This window comes from Ursus maritimus, unplaced genomic scaffold, assembly GCF_017311325.1.
Source record: "Ursus maritimus isolate PB19 unplaced genomic scaffold, ASM1731132v1 scaffold_20, whole genome shotgun sequence".
In the NCBI taxonomy this organism is placed as follows: Eukaryota; Metazoa; Chordata; class Mammalia; order Carnivora; family Ursidae; genus Ursus; species Ursus maritimus.
In genome coordinates, this window is record NW_024424453.1 from 31,630,608 (window position 1) to 31,647,123 (window position 16,516).

Sequence of the window (16,516 nt, forward strand, 5' to 3'; positions counted from 1 at the left end):
TCACAGACCTGATCAGACCACCTACAAGACAATCAGAATATTCATCCATCAACTGTCCATAATGATAACCCCTAAATCATACAAATCCGAGTTATCTATATTTCTGATCAATTCATTCAAGCCACCTGGACAAAACTTCAGTATTCAAACAAAACAGAACGTGTGTCTGAACAGTTCCTTCTGGCGGCTAAAACTGGATGAAGGTTTCCTTGTGATTCTGCAAAGAATCAATCATTATTTAACTCTTTGTCTTCTTTTTTTTTATAATAATGTTTTTTTATTATATTATGTTAGTCACCATACAGTACATCCCTGGTTTTTTATGTAAAGTTCGATGATTCATCAGTTGCGTATAACACCCAGTGCACCATGCGACACGTGCCCTCCTTACTACCCATCACCAGCCTATCCCATTCCCCCACCCCCCTCCCCTCTGAAGCCCTCAGTTTGTTTCTCAGAGTCCATAGTCTCTCATGCTTCATTCCCCCTTCTGATTATCCCCCCTTCTTTATCCCTTTCTTCTCCTACCAATCTTCCTAGTTCTTATGTTTCATAGATGAGAGAAACCATATGATAATTTTCTTTCTCTGCTTGACTTATTTCACTTAGCATTTTCTCCTCCAGTGCCATCCATGATGCAGCAAATGTTGAGAAATCGTTCTTTTTGATAGCTGAGTAATATTCCATTGTATATATGGACCACATCTTCTTAATCCAGTCATCTGTTGAAGGGCATCTCGGCTCCTTCCACGATTTAGCTATTGTGGACAATGCTGCTATGAACATTGGGGTGCATATGGCCCTTCTCTTCACTACGTCTGTATCTTTGGGGTAAATACCCAGTAACTCTTTCTCTTCTAGGTGAAATCCTGACCATTCCTAAAGTATAGATCATATGTCACCTCCTCCTCTGAGAAGCTTTTTCTGTTACATTGTGTGCTATTACCTGTTTCTGTGTTAAATTGCTTCCTGCTATTTTAAGAACTTCTAGGAGACAAGGACAATGTCTCTTTTATTTATCTCTGGGTTTCCAGCCCGAAGTATAGTGTCTGGCACACAGCAGGCATCCAATCAGGATGTGAAGAATGACTTCCTAAATTACATTAGTAAATATAACCTCTGGATCTAGGTATTGGATAGGGAAGAGAATGGTAGATAGTGCGCCTTTGCCAAATTGATTGAATGTAAATTAGAAAGTACTGTATATCCCATAAGTTTTCATCAAGAGGGTCTACAAATGTAATCTCACTTTGATTTAATGAGGTTGGATGACTTCACTACATAAGCTGCCTGGGACAGTAAAAGAGAACACAGTAAAGTGAGAAGCACTTCAGATCAAAAATGAAAGGACCTGGGTTCAAGTCCTAGTTCTGCCTCCCACTTGCTTTGTGAGCTTGGATAAGCACATGACTTTATGAATTACAATTTCCTCCATTTATAAAACGTGGATCTTGGTAATACTGATGCTAACCATTCATAGGATCATTGTATTGAATGCATGAGAATCTGTACTGAAAGTACTTCACGGGCACCTGGGTGACTCAGTTGGCTAAGCGTCTGACTATTGGTTTCAGCTCAGGTCTGATCTCAGGGTCATGGGATCGAGCCCTGCGTCAGGCTCTGTGCTCAACATGGGAGTCTGCTTGGACTTTCCCTCTTCGTCTGCTCCCCTCCCCACCGCTCACACTTGCTCGTGCATTTTCTCTCTCTCTCAAATAAATAAAATCTTTTTAAAAAGAATGTAAGTACTTCTCAAATCATACAGATTGGAAAAATGAGGTGTCTTGTACTTAAACAGCAATAGATAATGAGAAAAGCACAGGTTCCAGCATCAGCTGACAGGGGTTTTGGCACAACTCCAACCTTCTCTATCTGATCTTATAAGTCACTCTCTCTGAGTTTTGAACTCCACATCTATAAAATGAAAGTATTAGCGCATATCAGTAGGATTGTCACGAAGATGAAATGTCATAACAGGTACAAAATGCTGAATGCAAAGCCTCACACACAGTAGATGCCAAGTAAATGTCTATTTCCCCCTCTTCCTCATCCATCTGCATTTTTAGGTTCAATGTGTGGTGTTTAAGTTTCATCCGGAAAATTTAATTTTTAAGATTATCTCTTTAGTATTTTGTACTATGCAGTGCTATTAATCATGAATAATTGGTTGTTGCCTTCATGAGGAAATAGTTGCTATATACAAAAAAAAGTCCCTAAAAAAGGGACACAAAGGGAAAATTCTTGAAGTTTTTTTTTAACAAAACAAAACACCTTTAGGATGGCTATTGTCAAAAACAAAACCAAAAAGAAACCAGTGTGGATGAGGATGTGAAGAAATTGGAACATTTATGCACTTTTCGTGAAAATATAAGAGTCCAGCTGCTGTGGAAAACATATGGTAGGTCCCTCCCTCCAAAAAAAAACTAAAAATAGAATTACCGTATGATCTACCAATTCCACTCCTGGGTATACACCCCAAAGAATTGGAAGCTAGGTCTCAAAGAGATATTTGCACACACATATTCATAGCAGCATTAATGACAACAGTCATAAAGTGAAAGCAAGCCAAGTGTCCATTAACAGATAAACCGATAAAGAAAAAGTGTCCTTATACATACCATAGAATACTATTCAGCCTTAAAAAGGAAAGTGATTCTGATACGGTACAATATGGATGAATGAATCTTAAGGACACTATGCTAAATGAAATAAGCCAAAAATACAAATACTGTATGGTCCTACTTAATAAGGACCTAGAATGGTCAAATTCGTAGAGACAGAAAGTAGAATGGTGGTTGACAGAGGCCATGGAGATAGGGTCATCAGGAGTTAGTGATAATGGATACAGGGTTTCAGTTTTGCAAGATGAAAAGTATTCTGGAGATGGGTGGTGGAGGTGGTTGGCAACAACATTAATGTGCTTCATACCACTGAACTGTACACCTGGAAATGGTTAAGATGGTAAATTTTACGTTATTTGTAGTTTGCCACAACTAAAAATTCAAAAGAAAATTGTGAAGAAAAAGAAAAAACCCTACTCTTTTGACTTCTATTCCCAGTTTCTGAAGTTTCAGTTGCTATACATACATAATTAGGTATGTTTTCCGAAAATTACTCCTTGGAAGAAAAGGATATTCTTAAACTTGAGTTTTCACAAAGTCCTCACAAAGATTCTCATATTTCAGAGTACTCTCTCCATTGCTTAACTTTAAGCAGCATAGTGTTGACACCCAGTCAATGTTAATATGGGATTATTTAGGGGATCCTTATGGATGTCACCTACCAGATCAGTTAAAAAAGAAGAAAAAAAGGAGGTAAAGAAATCTAACAGAGATAATTTATTTATCATATTTGATGGTGAGACCTCACAATTTCAAATGTTAGATGCCATACAAATAAGATTTTTAAAAATCACTTTTCAAAACAATAGAATTCATGATTACACTAGGAAGACCATAAAAATATTCTCATAAGAAAAATGAGGCAATGAGTTTTTGAAGCTGAAAATAAATTTTCAATGACAGACTTTATAAACAGACTTAAGAAGCAATTTATCTTAGAGATGCCTGGGTGGCTCAGTTGTTTAAGCCTCTGACTCTTGATTTTGGCTCAGGTCATGATCTCAGGGTCATGAGATCGAGTTCTGCGTCAGGCTCCATCCTGAGCATGGAGCCAACTTAAGTTTCTCTCTCTCCCTCTCCCTCTGCCCTTCCCCCTGCTCTCTCTTGCTCTCTCTATCACATACACACCCACAAAAGCGGTTTATCTGAAACAACTTAGACAGAAGTGAACACAATATACTCTAGAAAATCAGGTAAGGTGTTTCCAAAACAGAGGTTCCAGTAATGCTGGGAAAACTGATATAGAAACTCCATGGAAAGAATTTTTAATAAAATTATTTGATAAAATACGAGAAAGAGAAAAAAGCAGAATTTCTTATTCTACTGTTTTACACAATGAAAGACTTTAAAATGTTTGTTTGTAACTAAGTTAAATATTTTAAGTAGACATTTGTCACCTATATCCCTCAAAGTTTATTCTAATTGGGCAAAAGCATTTTTAGGATGTGCTCATGAAAAAACAGGAAACACATTATAATGGGAACCTATGTCAAATTGTTTTGAAACAAAATTTGAGCTACTGCGTTTCTCATTCAGATACTAAGCTCTATCCTGTCTAAAAATTGGCCTCCCATTTGTCCACACTAGTGGCTTAAAGCTATCAATTATAGCCATGATTCTATGGAAAGAATAACATGATCAAAAGCTGTTGAAATGTTAGGCTGGTTCAAGTTATTTTTGAGAAATGAGAATAGTAACAGTAATATTTTGTAAATGAAATGAGGAAATGTATACCAAATGTTTAGCCATGCATCCAGCACATAGAAAGTTCTCAACAAATGTTAGCTAGTTTTATTACTACTGAAGTTACATAACTGTTTTTGGGGACCCTAGATAATCTAATTTGGTATGTAAGGCTTTGATAGGTAACCAATGCAAATTTAAACCACCATTTTAAAAATATAGAGATATATAGGTACATTTTTAAAATATACAGAATTCCTGAGTCTGGCAGATTGTCTTTTCCAAAGATGGCCACAACAAACTCTCAGGGCTCTTCTGGATATGACCTTGCCACACCCCCATCGAGAAGGGTCTAATCCCCACCCCCACCCGCCTTGAATCTGGTCTGGAGTTAGTGACTTGTCTGTACCCAATAGAATGTGGCAGACAAGTTACCATGTGACTTCTGAGGCTCCCTCAGAAGCTTTGAGCTTCAGCCTCGGTCTCCTGGAATGCTCCCTCTCAGGATGGACCCTCCCTGGTGGGTGCTCCCTCTCAAACCCAGCCGCCATTCCTGTCCTTGCCCTGTGAGGGCCCGTCCTTCTGCCATCCCAGCCAAGCTCCAGAGCATGAGAGAGGAAGTCATCTCCACAGTGGGTCCTCCAGCTGCCTAGTCAGCCCAGCTGAGACCTCAGACACCTAGCAGAGAGCCACCTGCTCTTCCTTTCTTAGTTTCCCCATCCCAGAGTCCATGGATATAATAAATTGATTGCTGTTTTGCACCACTGGGGTCTTGCAGGGGCTGGGGTGGGGGGTCTGGGGAAGAGGAGTAATACATAACTGGAACAATGAATTAGTTCTTTGTTGTTATATGCTTTCAATTTGAACCTACAAATTATAGCCCCATTCTAAAGCCTGCCATCTGCAGAGAGATCTCAGCCATTGGGCAGACCAATCTGACCTGCTCTGGGGGAAATAACATTAAAAGTCATTTAGGGGACAACGTATTTTGCAGTCACCTTCTCTTGTGAGAAATGCAGTAAAAAGAAAATCACATCTGCTAGAGCCATACACACACACGGGTACTATGCACTTGCAATGTGTCTAGTCCACACTGAGATGAGCTATACGTGTAAGATACACACTGGATTTCAAAGACAGTATTTTTTTATATTTATATTAGTTACATGTTGAAATAATTGTATTTTGGATAGACTGGGTTAAATAAATCATTAAAATTACCTTTACCTATTTCTTTTTATTGTCTTTAAGATGACTACTATGAAATTTTAAATTATATAAAGGTATATATATCACTCACATCATATTCCTAGCTCTGTACTAGAGAGGCTTTATAAACCATCTTGGTTTTAGGATGTTAAGACAGTGAAGACGGGGGACAAAATTGTCTCTTACTGTAGACAGACAAGGGCTTGTTTATATTATTTGTCTGGAATTGGTGTCGATAATCCTAATAGGTTGGTCAGACTCTGATTATTCTCTTCAATTTGGCCAGGCTTGAACCATAGGTCAAGCAGACAGAAATAAAATAACACTTACAGGACATTTTAAAACATCATAAAAATGGAAAGGAATATTTTCACCATACCTGAACAAAACAGCAAAAATCCATAGCCCACATTTCTGAATGTATTTCTAACATCTAAGACTATAATTGCTGAGGCAAAATAAAGAGAGAAAAGTTGAGCGATTCTCCCACAAATATAATCAAAGAAATGAATTGGCTTATATAGCTCCAAACAGCTGCATTTTTTTTTCTCATTTCTGCTGGTTTTCCAATTTCCAGCAACCTAAATATTCAGAACAGTAAAACAATGCAACTCCAAGGGGGTGATGAGAACATTAAAGCTTAGATAGCCCAGCAGTTTGAAAAACACTTTTCAAAGGTCCAAGGACCACACAGGTCCCCAAGACTCTTTGGGAGGGGGTGCTCAGAAAATTAAAACTACTTCCCCAATCATACATAGATACATTATCTTTTCTTACTCTTACTCTCGCAAGTTTACAGCAGAGGTTTTAAGAAACCCCAAAGCAAGTGATATCACAAGACTGAGCACAGAAGCAGACATATGAATCCAGCTATCTTCTAATAAGCCAGATATTGAAAACATGTAAAACAATGCCACTCTTCTCACTCATCTATTTCATTTTGGAAAATACAGTTATTTTTCATAAAGGAATGTGTCCTTTATATTAAGGGCTTGTTTTTGTTATTTGGGAGTAAAATAAATAAATATTTTTAAAATTCTTTTCATTCTGGGGCTCCTGGTTGGCTCAGTTGGTAGAGTGACTGACTTGATTTTGGCTCAGGTTATGATCTCAGGGTTGCAAGATCGAGCATGGTGTTAGCCTCTGCACTGGGCATGGAGCCTGCTTGGGATTCTCTCTCTCTCTCTGCCCCTCCCCTCTCCCATGCCTCTCTCTCTCTCTCAAAAATAAAATAAAATAAAATTCTTTCCTTTTGAGTTTCTAACATGGTAAATATCAATAGATAGAAACTACATAGGGGCGCCTGGGTGGCACAGCGGTTAAGCGTCTGCCTTCGGCTCAGGGCGTGATCCCGGCGTTGTGGGATCGAGCCCCACATCAGGCTCCTCCGTTATAAGCCTGCTTCTTCCTCTCCCACTCCCCCTGCTTGTGTTCCCTCTCTCGCTGGCTGTCTCTATCTCTGTTGAATAAATAAAATAAAATCTTTAAAAAAAAAAAAAAAAGAAACTACATCAACAGAAGCTCTTTGAGGTCCTCAATAATCTTAGAGAGTGTAAAGGTATCCTGAGACCAAAAGTTTGAGAACCAGGGGTGTATACATATCAACTTTAAAATAGACACCTATGGTAAAGTGGTTTTCCGCAACTTAAAACTAACTGAAAACTAAGGCATTTAAAAATCCTTTTGATATTATATGTTGTAATAAAGATGGGCCCTACCGCATTCCAGTTCTCTCTATAATATACATTTTTCCCCACAGCCAATCACACAATGGCTAACTTTCCCATGCCCAGGGATATATCCAGGGTTGTAAGCAAACTTTTGGTGAGTAACTATAACTCCATCACCTTTTTGGCCACTCAGGAAGGCATCTGAGGGATCTTGTTACAAGAATGGCCTTGGTTCTCTTCAATTTATTTTGTTAAATTACTTACAAACATAGCTACCTCGTTAATACTAACAAATGACCTGCAATTCAGCTCACAATTAATAATTACTATCACATACATACTCATTAGACATAGACCACAGTTTCAGTTATCTCAAATTCAGATTAAAATGACCACCCTTCATCATTAAACACCTTTTAGAGATTATAACTTTACAGAATTTGTCCTCCTAACATTTGTTATAACAAATGGCTATTTTTATATAGATATTTTAAACCCATTTTAAGTGGCATAGATGAGAAAAATTTTCATGACTTAAGTGCAGTTGAGTATTTCTAATACTTGACCCATTTTACCATATTCCTTCAAATCAAGAAAAAAAAATAAGATTCAGTACTTACATATCCACCTTCTTCACCAGGATGACCAGGTAATCCATCAGCACCAGGCTTTCCCTGAGAAAAAAAGAAATCAAAAGAAATAACTTGGATTCTAAGTTCTTTTCTTCAATCTACATGAAATAAAATTGTTATTAATAGGGGCCTGGGGCTCAGTCCGTTAAACATCCAACTCTTGATTCCAGCTCAGGTTATAATCTCACCGTCACAAGATCGAGCCCCACATCAGGGTCTGCATTCAGTAAGGCCTGAGATTCTCTCTCTCTCCCTCTGCCCCTCCCCACTCGTGCTTTCTCTCTAAAAATGATGATGATGATGACGACGATGATGATAATAAATACAAAAATTTTTTTAAATTTTACTAATAGATATCTTTGTCTCGCTGAGTTGACATTTTAGTGAGAATCAACTAAACGTGGAGCACAATGTGTAGGGACATGCAGAAACAAGTATTTTTGGCCTGTCTTAAAGTGAAAACTTGAATACCTGTTTGTCTTAGTAGTTGGCACATTAGCCTCTTTTTATTTTCCTAAAATACTGTTTTAAGCCGTTCTATTCTGAAAATCCAAACCAAAACTAGTTTCTAGTTAAATGTTTAAGGAACACTGTTCCTCTTAAAGAGGACTTTGACCTTGTTTTTCAAAACGTCAGTAAGCAAAGGTGTTACGGTCCAGGCTACTTATGAGAAACGGTTGTTTATTTCTGTATGACTCAGCTGTTTAGTCTCTTCCAATCTCTTTCTCTTTCTCTTTTTTGCTTCTTCTTAGATAACTAAACACACAAACCATTTCCTCTCAGGGAAGTTTGGCTTGCCATTTATAGCCAGATGTGCTTATTTAATTTAAAAATGTTCAATAAGATATGGGAGCCATATTCTCTTTGGGATCAACAAAGACATGAACATCAATGCAACTCACCACTGGATTCTTACAGACATTAAGACAGAGAAGTTAATTATTCAAAACATTCCCATCTTCAGCCTCTGAGGCAGAGTCCTTGAGTTGCAAAAAAACATGTCAAGAGGTTCCCAAGCTTGATTTCCTGATTCTCCAGTCTGATACTTAAGAACAACGCAAGAAGGAAAACTCTAGTGCTAAGGCATAACTACCATTTTTCTCAAAAAGTCATTATATACTTTATACTGTTCTAAATCAAGACTGATCTGCAAAGTCAGTCAGAGCTCATTCCCACAACCTCACAGGAAACCTTACAAGGAGAGAATGGGAAAGGATGGGCAAAGCCAGTGGGTCTGATTCAACCTTACATGAGGATCTGTGATGATCCCACCATCGTGAAGCTGTAGTTCGTGTGTGAAGGGTACCTCATGTCCCTGCATAACCGAGGTCCATTTTTAATGAGATTCATTGTCCCTTTAAAGTGGAACATGGTAAATTTGCTATCGCTTCACCATGGACTTAACAGAGAGTTGCAAAGGGACCACTTGGGAACCAGTAGATTGTATCTTTCCTCAGCGTTTAAAGCTATAGAAGAGAACGTCAGCTCGGAGGGGAAAAGGCCACCGTTAAGAAAGCAGCTGGTACACAAGGGAACATCTTGTGGACAAGTGAAAACCTCTGTGCTGTAGTAGAGTATGTGAAATTTGTCCGTGAAATTACTTGTCAAATAAATGTAAGGAGACAGCATCATATAGTGGAAAGAACATGAGCCTTGAGTCAGGTAGACACAGGGGCTTTGGGAAAGTAATGTTCCCTCTCTAAGCTTCTATTGCACACCTGTGAAGTAACATTTGCCTCAAAGGTTTGTTAGAGGGTAGAATTAGCAAAGGTGTGGTAAAGACAGAACACAGGGCTTGGTGAGCAGTGGGTGCTAAAAGATCTTCTCTCCCCCGGCACCATCTCATCCAACAAATTCTCACCTTGCTCCCAGGGTTCCCACCATCACCCTGGTACCCATCTTTTCCAAAACACTTCATATATATATTGCAGCATCTTCTCTCCACAATTGTGTCCTGAAAAACAGAATTCATGTGACATGATTTCTTTCGTCTGTGCTAACCTATGTCACATTACACGCTAAAGAGACAAAATTCCCTCTGGGTTTTTAAAATTATTAGAATGACTAGACCTAGTGAAGGATGGTGTGAAAAAGGAAAAAAATACTTACAAGTTGCTTCAGTAAGATGCTTGGGAGGGATTGCAGTGTGGTGCTCAGAGGTTGATTATATATGAATCCTCTACCAAATTCTAGCTCCTGGAGCTCTTCTAATTTATGCACACCTTCCAGGCCAACAAAGAGGAGCCCAGATAATCCTTCAAAATACCAGCAGGTTGGAGATTTACTTGCATGTCTTTTGAACGGTCTTTGTCCTGGCCCTAGATATTCATGCATCATCGCACCTTTCCTATATCCTTTACCTGTCTTGTCTCAAACTGCATTTCTGACCAATGAAACAAGACCAGAAGTGACATGTGTCACTCCCTGGGAGAAATTTTCAGAACAGTACATAATTTGCCCCATTTCCTGTCTCCTGCCACAGGAACAGACCCTCTTTCAGCCTGGGTCCTTAAGTGATAAGAATGAGACTCAAATGAATGGTCATAAGGCATAAGATAAATATATTCTTGCTCGTTTAAGCCACTGGGATTTGAAGGTTGTTAATTATTGCAGCCTGAGCCCACCCTACTGATGAAGGCATGAAAAAATCATGTGGATTTGCCCACATAAAAGAGAACAAATGGCCAAGGACACTTTTCAAATTGTCTGGAAATCACCATTCATAGAATTTCAGAATAAATATTTGTGAATATTTTGAACACTAAATTCACACACACATATGTACACACATCAGCTTTTTGCTATTGTAAACAAGCTACTTAACAATCTTGTGATTAAAAGTTGTTTACATGTTCTTAATTATTCCTTAAAATAAATTTCTAGAAATGGAATGCTGATCTAGCATGTAGGCAAAGTTGGCCGTCTTTTGTCAAATACTTCAAATTCCCTTCCAGAAGATTCGCAACATTTTAAACTTCCTATGTGGTAAATCCAGTTGGGAGCAAGTTGTCACAGCAAATATTCCAGCACATTGTTAACCAACGGAAAGCATCATCTCAAGAGGAATATACCGAACATACTCTACGGAGAAGGAAGAGGAGTACAGGGAGCTTGAGATGCTGCTTGTTCATCTTGAGTTTGCCTTAGAGCTTTTATGTGACATGAAATGGGAACAGGAGAGCAAAGGCGCACAGCTGTACAGGTGGTACTGCCCCGCTGAGGGAGCTGGGGGCCCCTGAAATCCAGCCAGCTTACTACTCTTGAAGCCAGGTACCCAGGCACAGGGTCGCATACACCCAGAGCATTGGCATCTTGTTCTAATTTCACAAAGATGCCATATAGACTAGTAGCAGCCCTTGGGGAATGGAGAGAGAAGAAGAATTGGTGAGCAAAGGAGGAAGGAAGGGCAGTGGAAAAGCAAAGCCCAGTGATTCCAGAGTTCAGGAAAAAGAGACATATGGATCCCTTGGTAGCCTGCAAGAGCAAATGGCACCCATTCAAAATGAAGTAGGAGTTGCCCATTCAACCCTCAAAAGCAGATGCCAGGCTGGTTACTCGTCAGTCCTGTCTCAGTCACAATGACCCTTGGTCAGTGTCAGGGATATGGGACTCTGGGTTCTCTCAGCCCTGATTCATACAGAGCATCAGCCTGTGGGCACTGAGCTCCAACCACCAAGGTTAGTCTATGGAAGGCTTAATGGAAGCCAGTGCCATCTGGAAATCTGAAAGAGGATCTCGGTCCCTGTGGGAGGAACAGCCCACCCAGGGCAACTACGAGCACTTACCTTTGCTGCGGAGAAGCTCAGATGTTAACTTCAGTCTCTGGAAATTATCATCCAGTCCATCTGTAAACACTAAAAGGACCTGTTGTTTATGAGAGAGAGGAGGGTGGAGGGGAACAAGGATAGAGGGGAGGAAGGGGAAAGGAGAAAGATAAATGCTGGAAGTTGCACATTTTGTAAAAATGCAAGGATAAGCTTAGCTTTTCTGGTTGTATCCAGCCTTTCACCCTGTTTCATTTCACCCCTTTGTTTAGTTGTTACTTTATTACACATTCACTTTTACTTCTACATCCCCAAGGCCCCTGCCAAAAAAAGAATTTGAACCAGCTTAATGTATTCCCTTAAAAATACCTTCCAAAAATGGTCTTACAATATTCACCTTTATCAGTGCAAAAATACCAATATTTTAATGCGTTTTTGTCATTAAACTGTGTTACCTTTACTCAAAGAAAAATCTTTAATTTAAAAGTAAATTCCATATTTTAAGAAATAAATCCACTTGATGCATTATTGAAGGAAGAACGAAATGTAACTTGCAAAGTTTGGGGATGTCATTTCCAAATAAACATCACATAAAATCTTTTCATCTCTGTAGGCTTTAGTGGGTTAATAGTCTTGGGCAACAGGAAGGGAGGACCACTAACAAGCCATTAGCTAGTTATTAAAAATAGTTCAGAGTGCTGACTAGAAAAATAATGGGCCCTACTCTACATGACAATCAGTGACCATAAGGAGTTAATATCTTCCAAGTTGTCTTTGGAATGAATTTGCACCATGGAAGAATCTGGATCTCTAAACTGTGAGTAACTTGAGGGCAGAGATTTATCTTTTTATCTCTACTGGCATTATTTAGCACAGAACCTCTAGGGCTTAGTAAATATTTGTTGATTGAATGAAAACATATCCCTTGTTGGTCTTAACTGAAGATTATGGTTTTCCTCTATATAGAATCTCCAGTGAAGAACAGTTTATTAGCCTCAGTCACAAAAGCCTTATCCTGCCAACCCTGGCGATTGGCACTGTATCATGGTTTCTCAGCATTTATTACCTTCACATTAGCAGAAGACAGTTGGATAGCACGATCTCCCAGGGACTTCAAAAATTCCGCATCCATATAGTTGCTCGTGGCAGTCTGATGAATTAAGAATGTCTGAATAATATCATCACTATACTTTTTAAAGCCCGAGTCAAAGATAAGCTGGCCATTTGAGCCAGGGACCAAGAAGCGGAACATCAAGTTGAGGCCACCACCAGCACTACAGCTGATGTTGGAAAGCAAGGCCAACTGTTGCATCACCTCTGGCAGTAACTGTTGAAGCTTCTGCTGAACTGGACTTCTGGGAGTGGAAATATCAAGTCCTACAGACAAATCTATGTTGCATCCTTTGAAGGTGGAAGAGAAGAAAATCAAATTAGTCATCTATAGACGCATGACCAAGCCCAGAAGACATCAGCCAACCCTGAAAGAAGAATCTGCAGCCAATCCACAGAAATATAAGCTAAACAATGTTTAATCTGGGGGATGGTCTGTTACACAGCAAAGCTAACTGATACAACATACAGTGTTTCATACATCCATTCCTCTGCAGCTCCTATTCCCTCTACCTGAAGTGTCCTTTCCCATCTCCTCCACCCCAATCTGGTTAACCCATACATGTCCTTCAAGTTTCAGCTCCAGAGACCTCCCCCTCAAACCCCTCTCTAACTCATGTCCCCAGGCCCTCAAGTTGCCTTATTAAATGTCCCTGTATGTCCATGCTACTTTACTTGAGCTTCTCTCCCATTAAACAAAGATTCCTTCATAGCAGGGATTACATCATCTTACTTTCCCAATGCCTAATATAGATAGATGCTCATGAAGTGTTTGATAAATGAATAAAGAAGGGAATATAAATGAGCCTTGAGTCTCTTCCAGCACATGCTGTACTATTTTCTTCTCCCTCAAAAGTTTCTTTTCTCATTCACCACCTCTGCATATACCTTATTTCAGGGAAGCATATCAGAAAAGACCAAGACTGACAATCACTCTCAATTTTCTGTTTCTTCTACCTGAAAATTGTTAAGCCTTCCTGGAAGAGTATTGTGAGAATCTGAAAACGCACTGATCTTTCAGGCTATACCCACCCACTCACTGGTGAATAATAAGACCGTGCACAAAATTCCAATGGGGAGGAAATGCTGGTCACAAATGCACCTGAATTAGAATCTGGACAAATGACTTAAAGTGTAACTTAACAATGATAAAAGGGTCACTATTATCAACTACTTCTGGACAACAAGCATAACTTGCAATTATCCAGTGCAATCCAAGACATGTGGACATTTTCTCCTTAGACAAGCACACACTGGAGTATTTGGCTCAGAATCAATAAAAACAAAACTGCAGATTTTAGGGGACAAATCTGAAGAAAATAAATAAATACTGGACCCTTTACCAGTGAAAATGGTCATAAACAATGTCTTAAAGTTTCTCAGGGATCTGAGATCCAGGACTGAGCCATGAGTTTTTCATCCCCTAAATAACACACTCAGTGCTAGCTGGCCAGATATGCTTCCAGAATTGCCAAGACAGCAAATGCCTTCCTCCCCTCCTTTCATATAAAATATCTTGGTTTTGTTTTGACTTTTAAATCTCTAATTGAAATTCACCAAAAGGAGTTTTCACAGATGTAAATCCCATTTCTACATCAGATCTCATTTCAGAAAAAAAGGAATTTCCTTTCTGCAGTATGGTATATTATTCCAACATTTCTAATTTACATTTTCCCCCAGGAACATTTTCAGCTGGCTTTATTCTGTAAATGTAAGAATATGCAAGCATTTTTTTCCCTGTTAATGTAGAGGGTTGAACCTTGCCAGGTAATCTCTAAGGTCTTTATGATTCAGCTTTATGATTCTAGAATTCCAGAATTAATTAGGTTCCAGCCATCATTGAGGTACCCAGCTAATTTTATCAAAAAGTCAAAAGACAAAGCTGAAGATGAATGTAAATCCTAATTCACTATGTGGTACAAAATAATCTGAAAAGAGAAGCTGGAATCCTGTATCTCTTCTTCTGCCCGGAATAATACCCAGGTACATATAAACAAACAAAAATGGACTTTAACTCCTGAAAACTCTGAACAGCTTAATGTAGGACAACCCAAAATCCATGCTTATTTAAAAAATAATTTCACACATCCACTCTATCCGATTGATTTCTGAATTTACCAAGGACACGGCAAAGTGATATCCTTTACTCAGTATAAACAAAAATATTAATTTAATACTCTAGAAAATTGGCTCTAGTTTTCAACACCAAACTTCTGGAAAGTTCAAACCCTGACTCACGTTATTTCCCATCTTCGTTTCTTACCTCTTTCTTGCTTTTCTCATCTGGGAATTAGGTATCATAGTAATAGTATCTGCTTCACATAGTGTTGATGTAGGAATGTTGGGCCTTATGGGTTTCATTTTACACTCCTTTATACGATTTCATACTATACTATGCTTTATTATACTATACTTTACCATGTATTACTATACCATATTACGCCACTGTATACCGTCCTATGACATTCTGTACTGTATCATACTATATCAAACTCTTCTGTACTGTACTACCTTGTTATGCGCTACAAGATCATACTATACAATACCACACTACAGTGTACTACACACTATACTACACTACCCTCCTACTCAAAGCGTACATTTGAGTACCAGCAGGATCAGCATCACCTGGGAGCTTGTGAGAATTGCAGAACCCCGCTCTGACCTACTGAATCAGAATCTGCTTTTCAATAAGAGCTCCGGGTGATTCAAATGCATATTAAAGTTCGAGAGGCCCTCTTATGCTCTACCGTGCTATACCAAAAAACAATGTGGAACAGTATCTAGCACACAAACTCTGCAACCGGATTGCCTCAGGTTTAAATCTCAGCGGTGCTATTTACTTGGGCCAAATAACCTGATTTGGGTGTGCTTTAGTTTCCCCAGCTGTAAAACAGTATCTGTTTAGGGGCGCCTGGGTGGCTCAGTCATTGGGCGTCTCCCTTCGGCCCAGGGCGCAATCCCGAAGTTCGGGGATAGAGCCCCGCATCAGGCTCCCTGCTTGGCGGGAAGCCCGCTTCTCCCTCTCCCACTCCCCCTGCTGGTGTTCCCTCTCTCGCTGTGTCTCTCTCGGTCTAATAAACAAATAAGATCTTAAAAAAAAAAAATAGTATCTATTTAATAGGGTTATGTGAAGATTAAATGTTTTAATATTGGAAGCCCTTGGAATAGCCCCAAGCACAAAAAAGGACCACCCAAAGGTTAGCCATTCTGATTAGAATGTGATTGTGATGGAGAATCTCACTCCCTGTGGATAGGAGGGAGCACTGTCCGTGAAGATATTCTCCCGGTCAATTGCACATTGTAAGGCAAGTCTTGGGGGAAGAGCAGACCCAGACTGTTGGGCGGAAGAACACCTGTTTCTGGACCTTACTGTTTAGGATAAAAACTTGAGATAAAATGGGGTTAAGGATGACCTCAGCCATATGAAACCTTCCTGGCAACAAAGTAGAGAGGCCTCTCTACAAAGCCACGTAGAAAAACACTGTGCTCTAGCTCATAAGAGCACCAGTGTACCTGATATTATCCTCTGTTCCTATCTCCCTTCTGGTATGCCCAAATCTTCAGTAAATTGTGTTTACATATTCCAGTCTGGTTTTTCTATCTACGAGGAGTAAACCTAAGAGTTGTAAGGACTTTCTAGAGACAGAGTTCTGAGAAGGTTCAGGTCACTGGAGTCCAGAGTGGTGACAGCCATGAGAACAACGGAAAGAATCCCCAGGGGAAGGTAAACCACAGCACCCAGGGTTCAGGCCTGCTATCCTCCCCTCAGGGTGAACTTCCCTCTCTCCTCCAGCTAGAAGGATCAGTTTCATTTTACTAAGAGA

The 16,516-nt window shown here is 39.5% G+C and overlaps 1 protein-coding gene across 1 annotated transcript in view; it reads right to left on the reverse strand.

Moving 5' to 3' along the window:
- Positions 1-16,516, reverse strand: part of LOC103681833 (collagen alpha-4(VI) chain-like) — a 95,934-nt gene that overhangs the window by 53,399 nt on the left and 26,019 nt on the right. Inside the window, 5 exon segments of the mRNA XM_008711419.2 lie at positions 7,804-7,857; positions 9,677-9,769; positions 9,925-10,070; positions 11,601-11,679; positions 12,646-12,980. Coding sequence (XP_008709641.2) covers positions 7,804-7,857; positions 9,677-9,769; positions 9,925-10,070; positions 11,601-11,679; positions 12,646-12,980 — 707 coding nt within the window.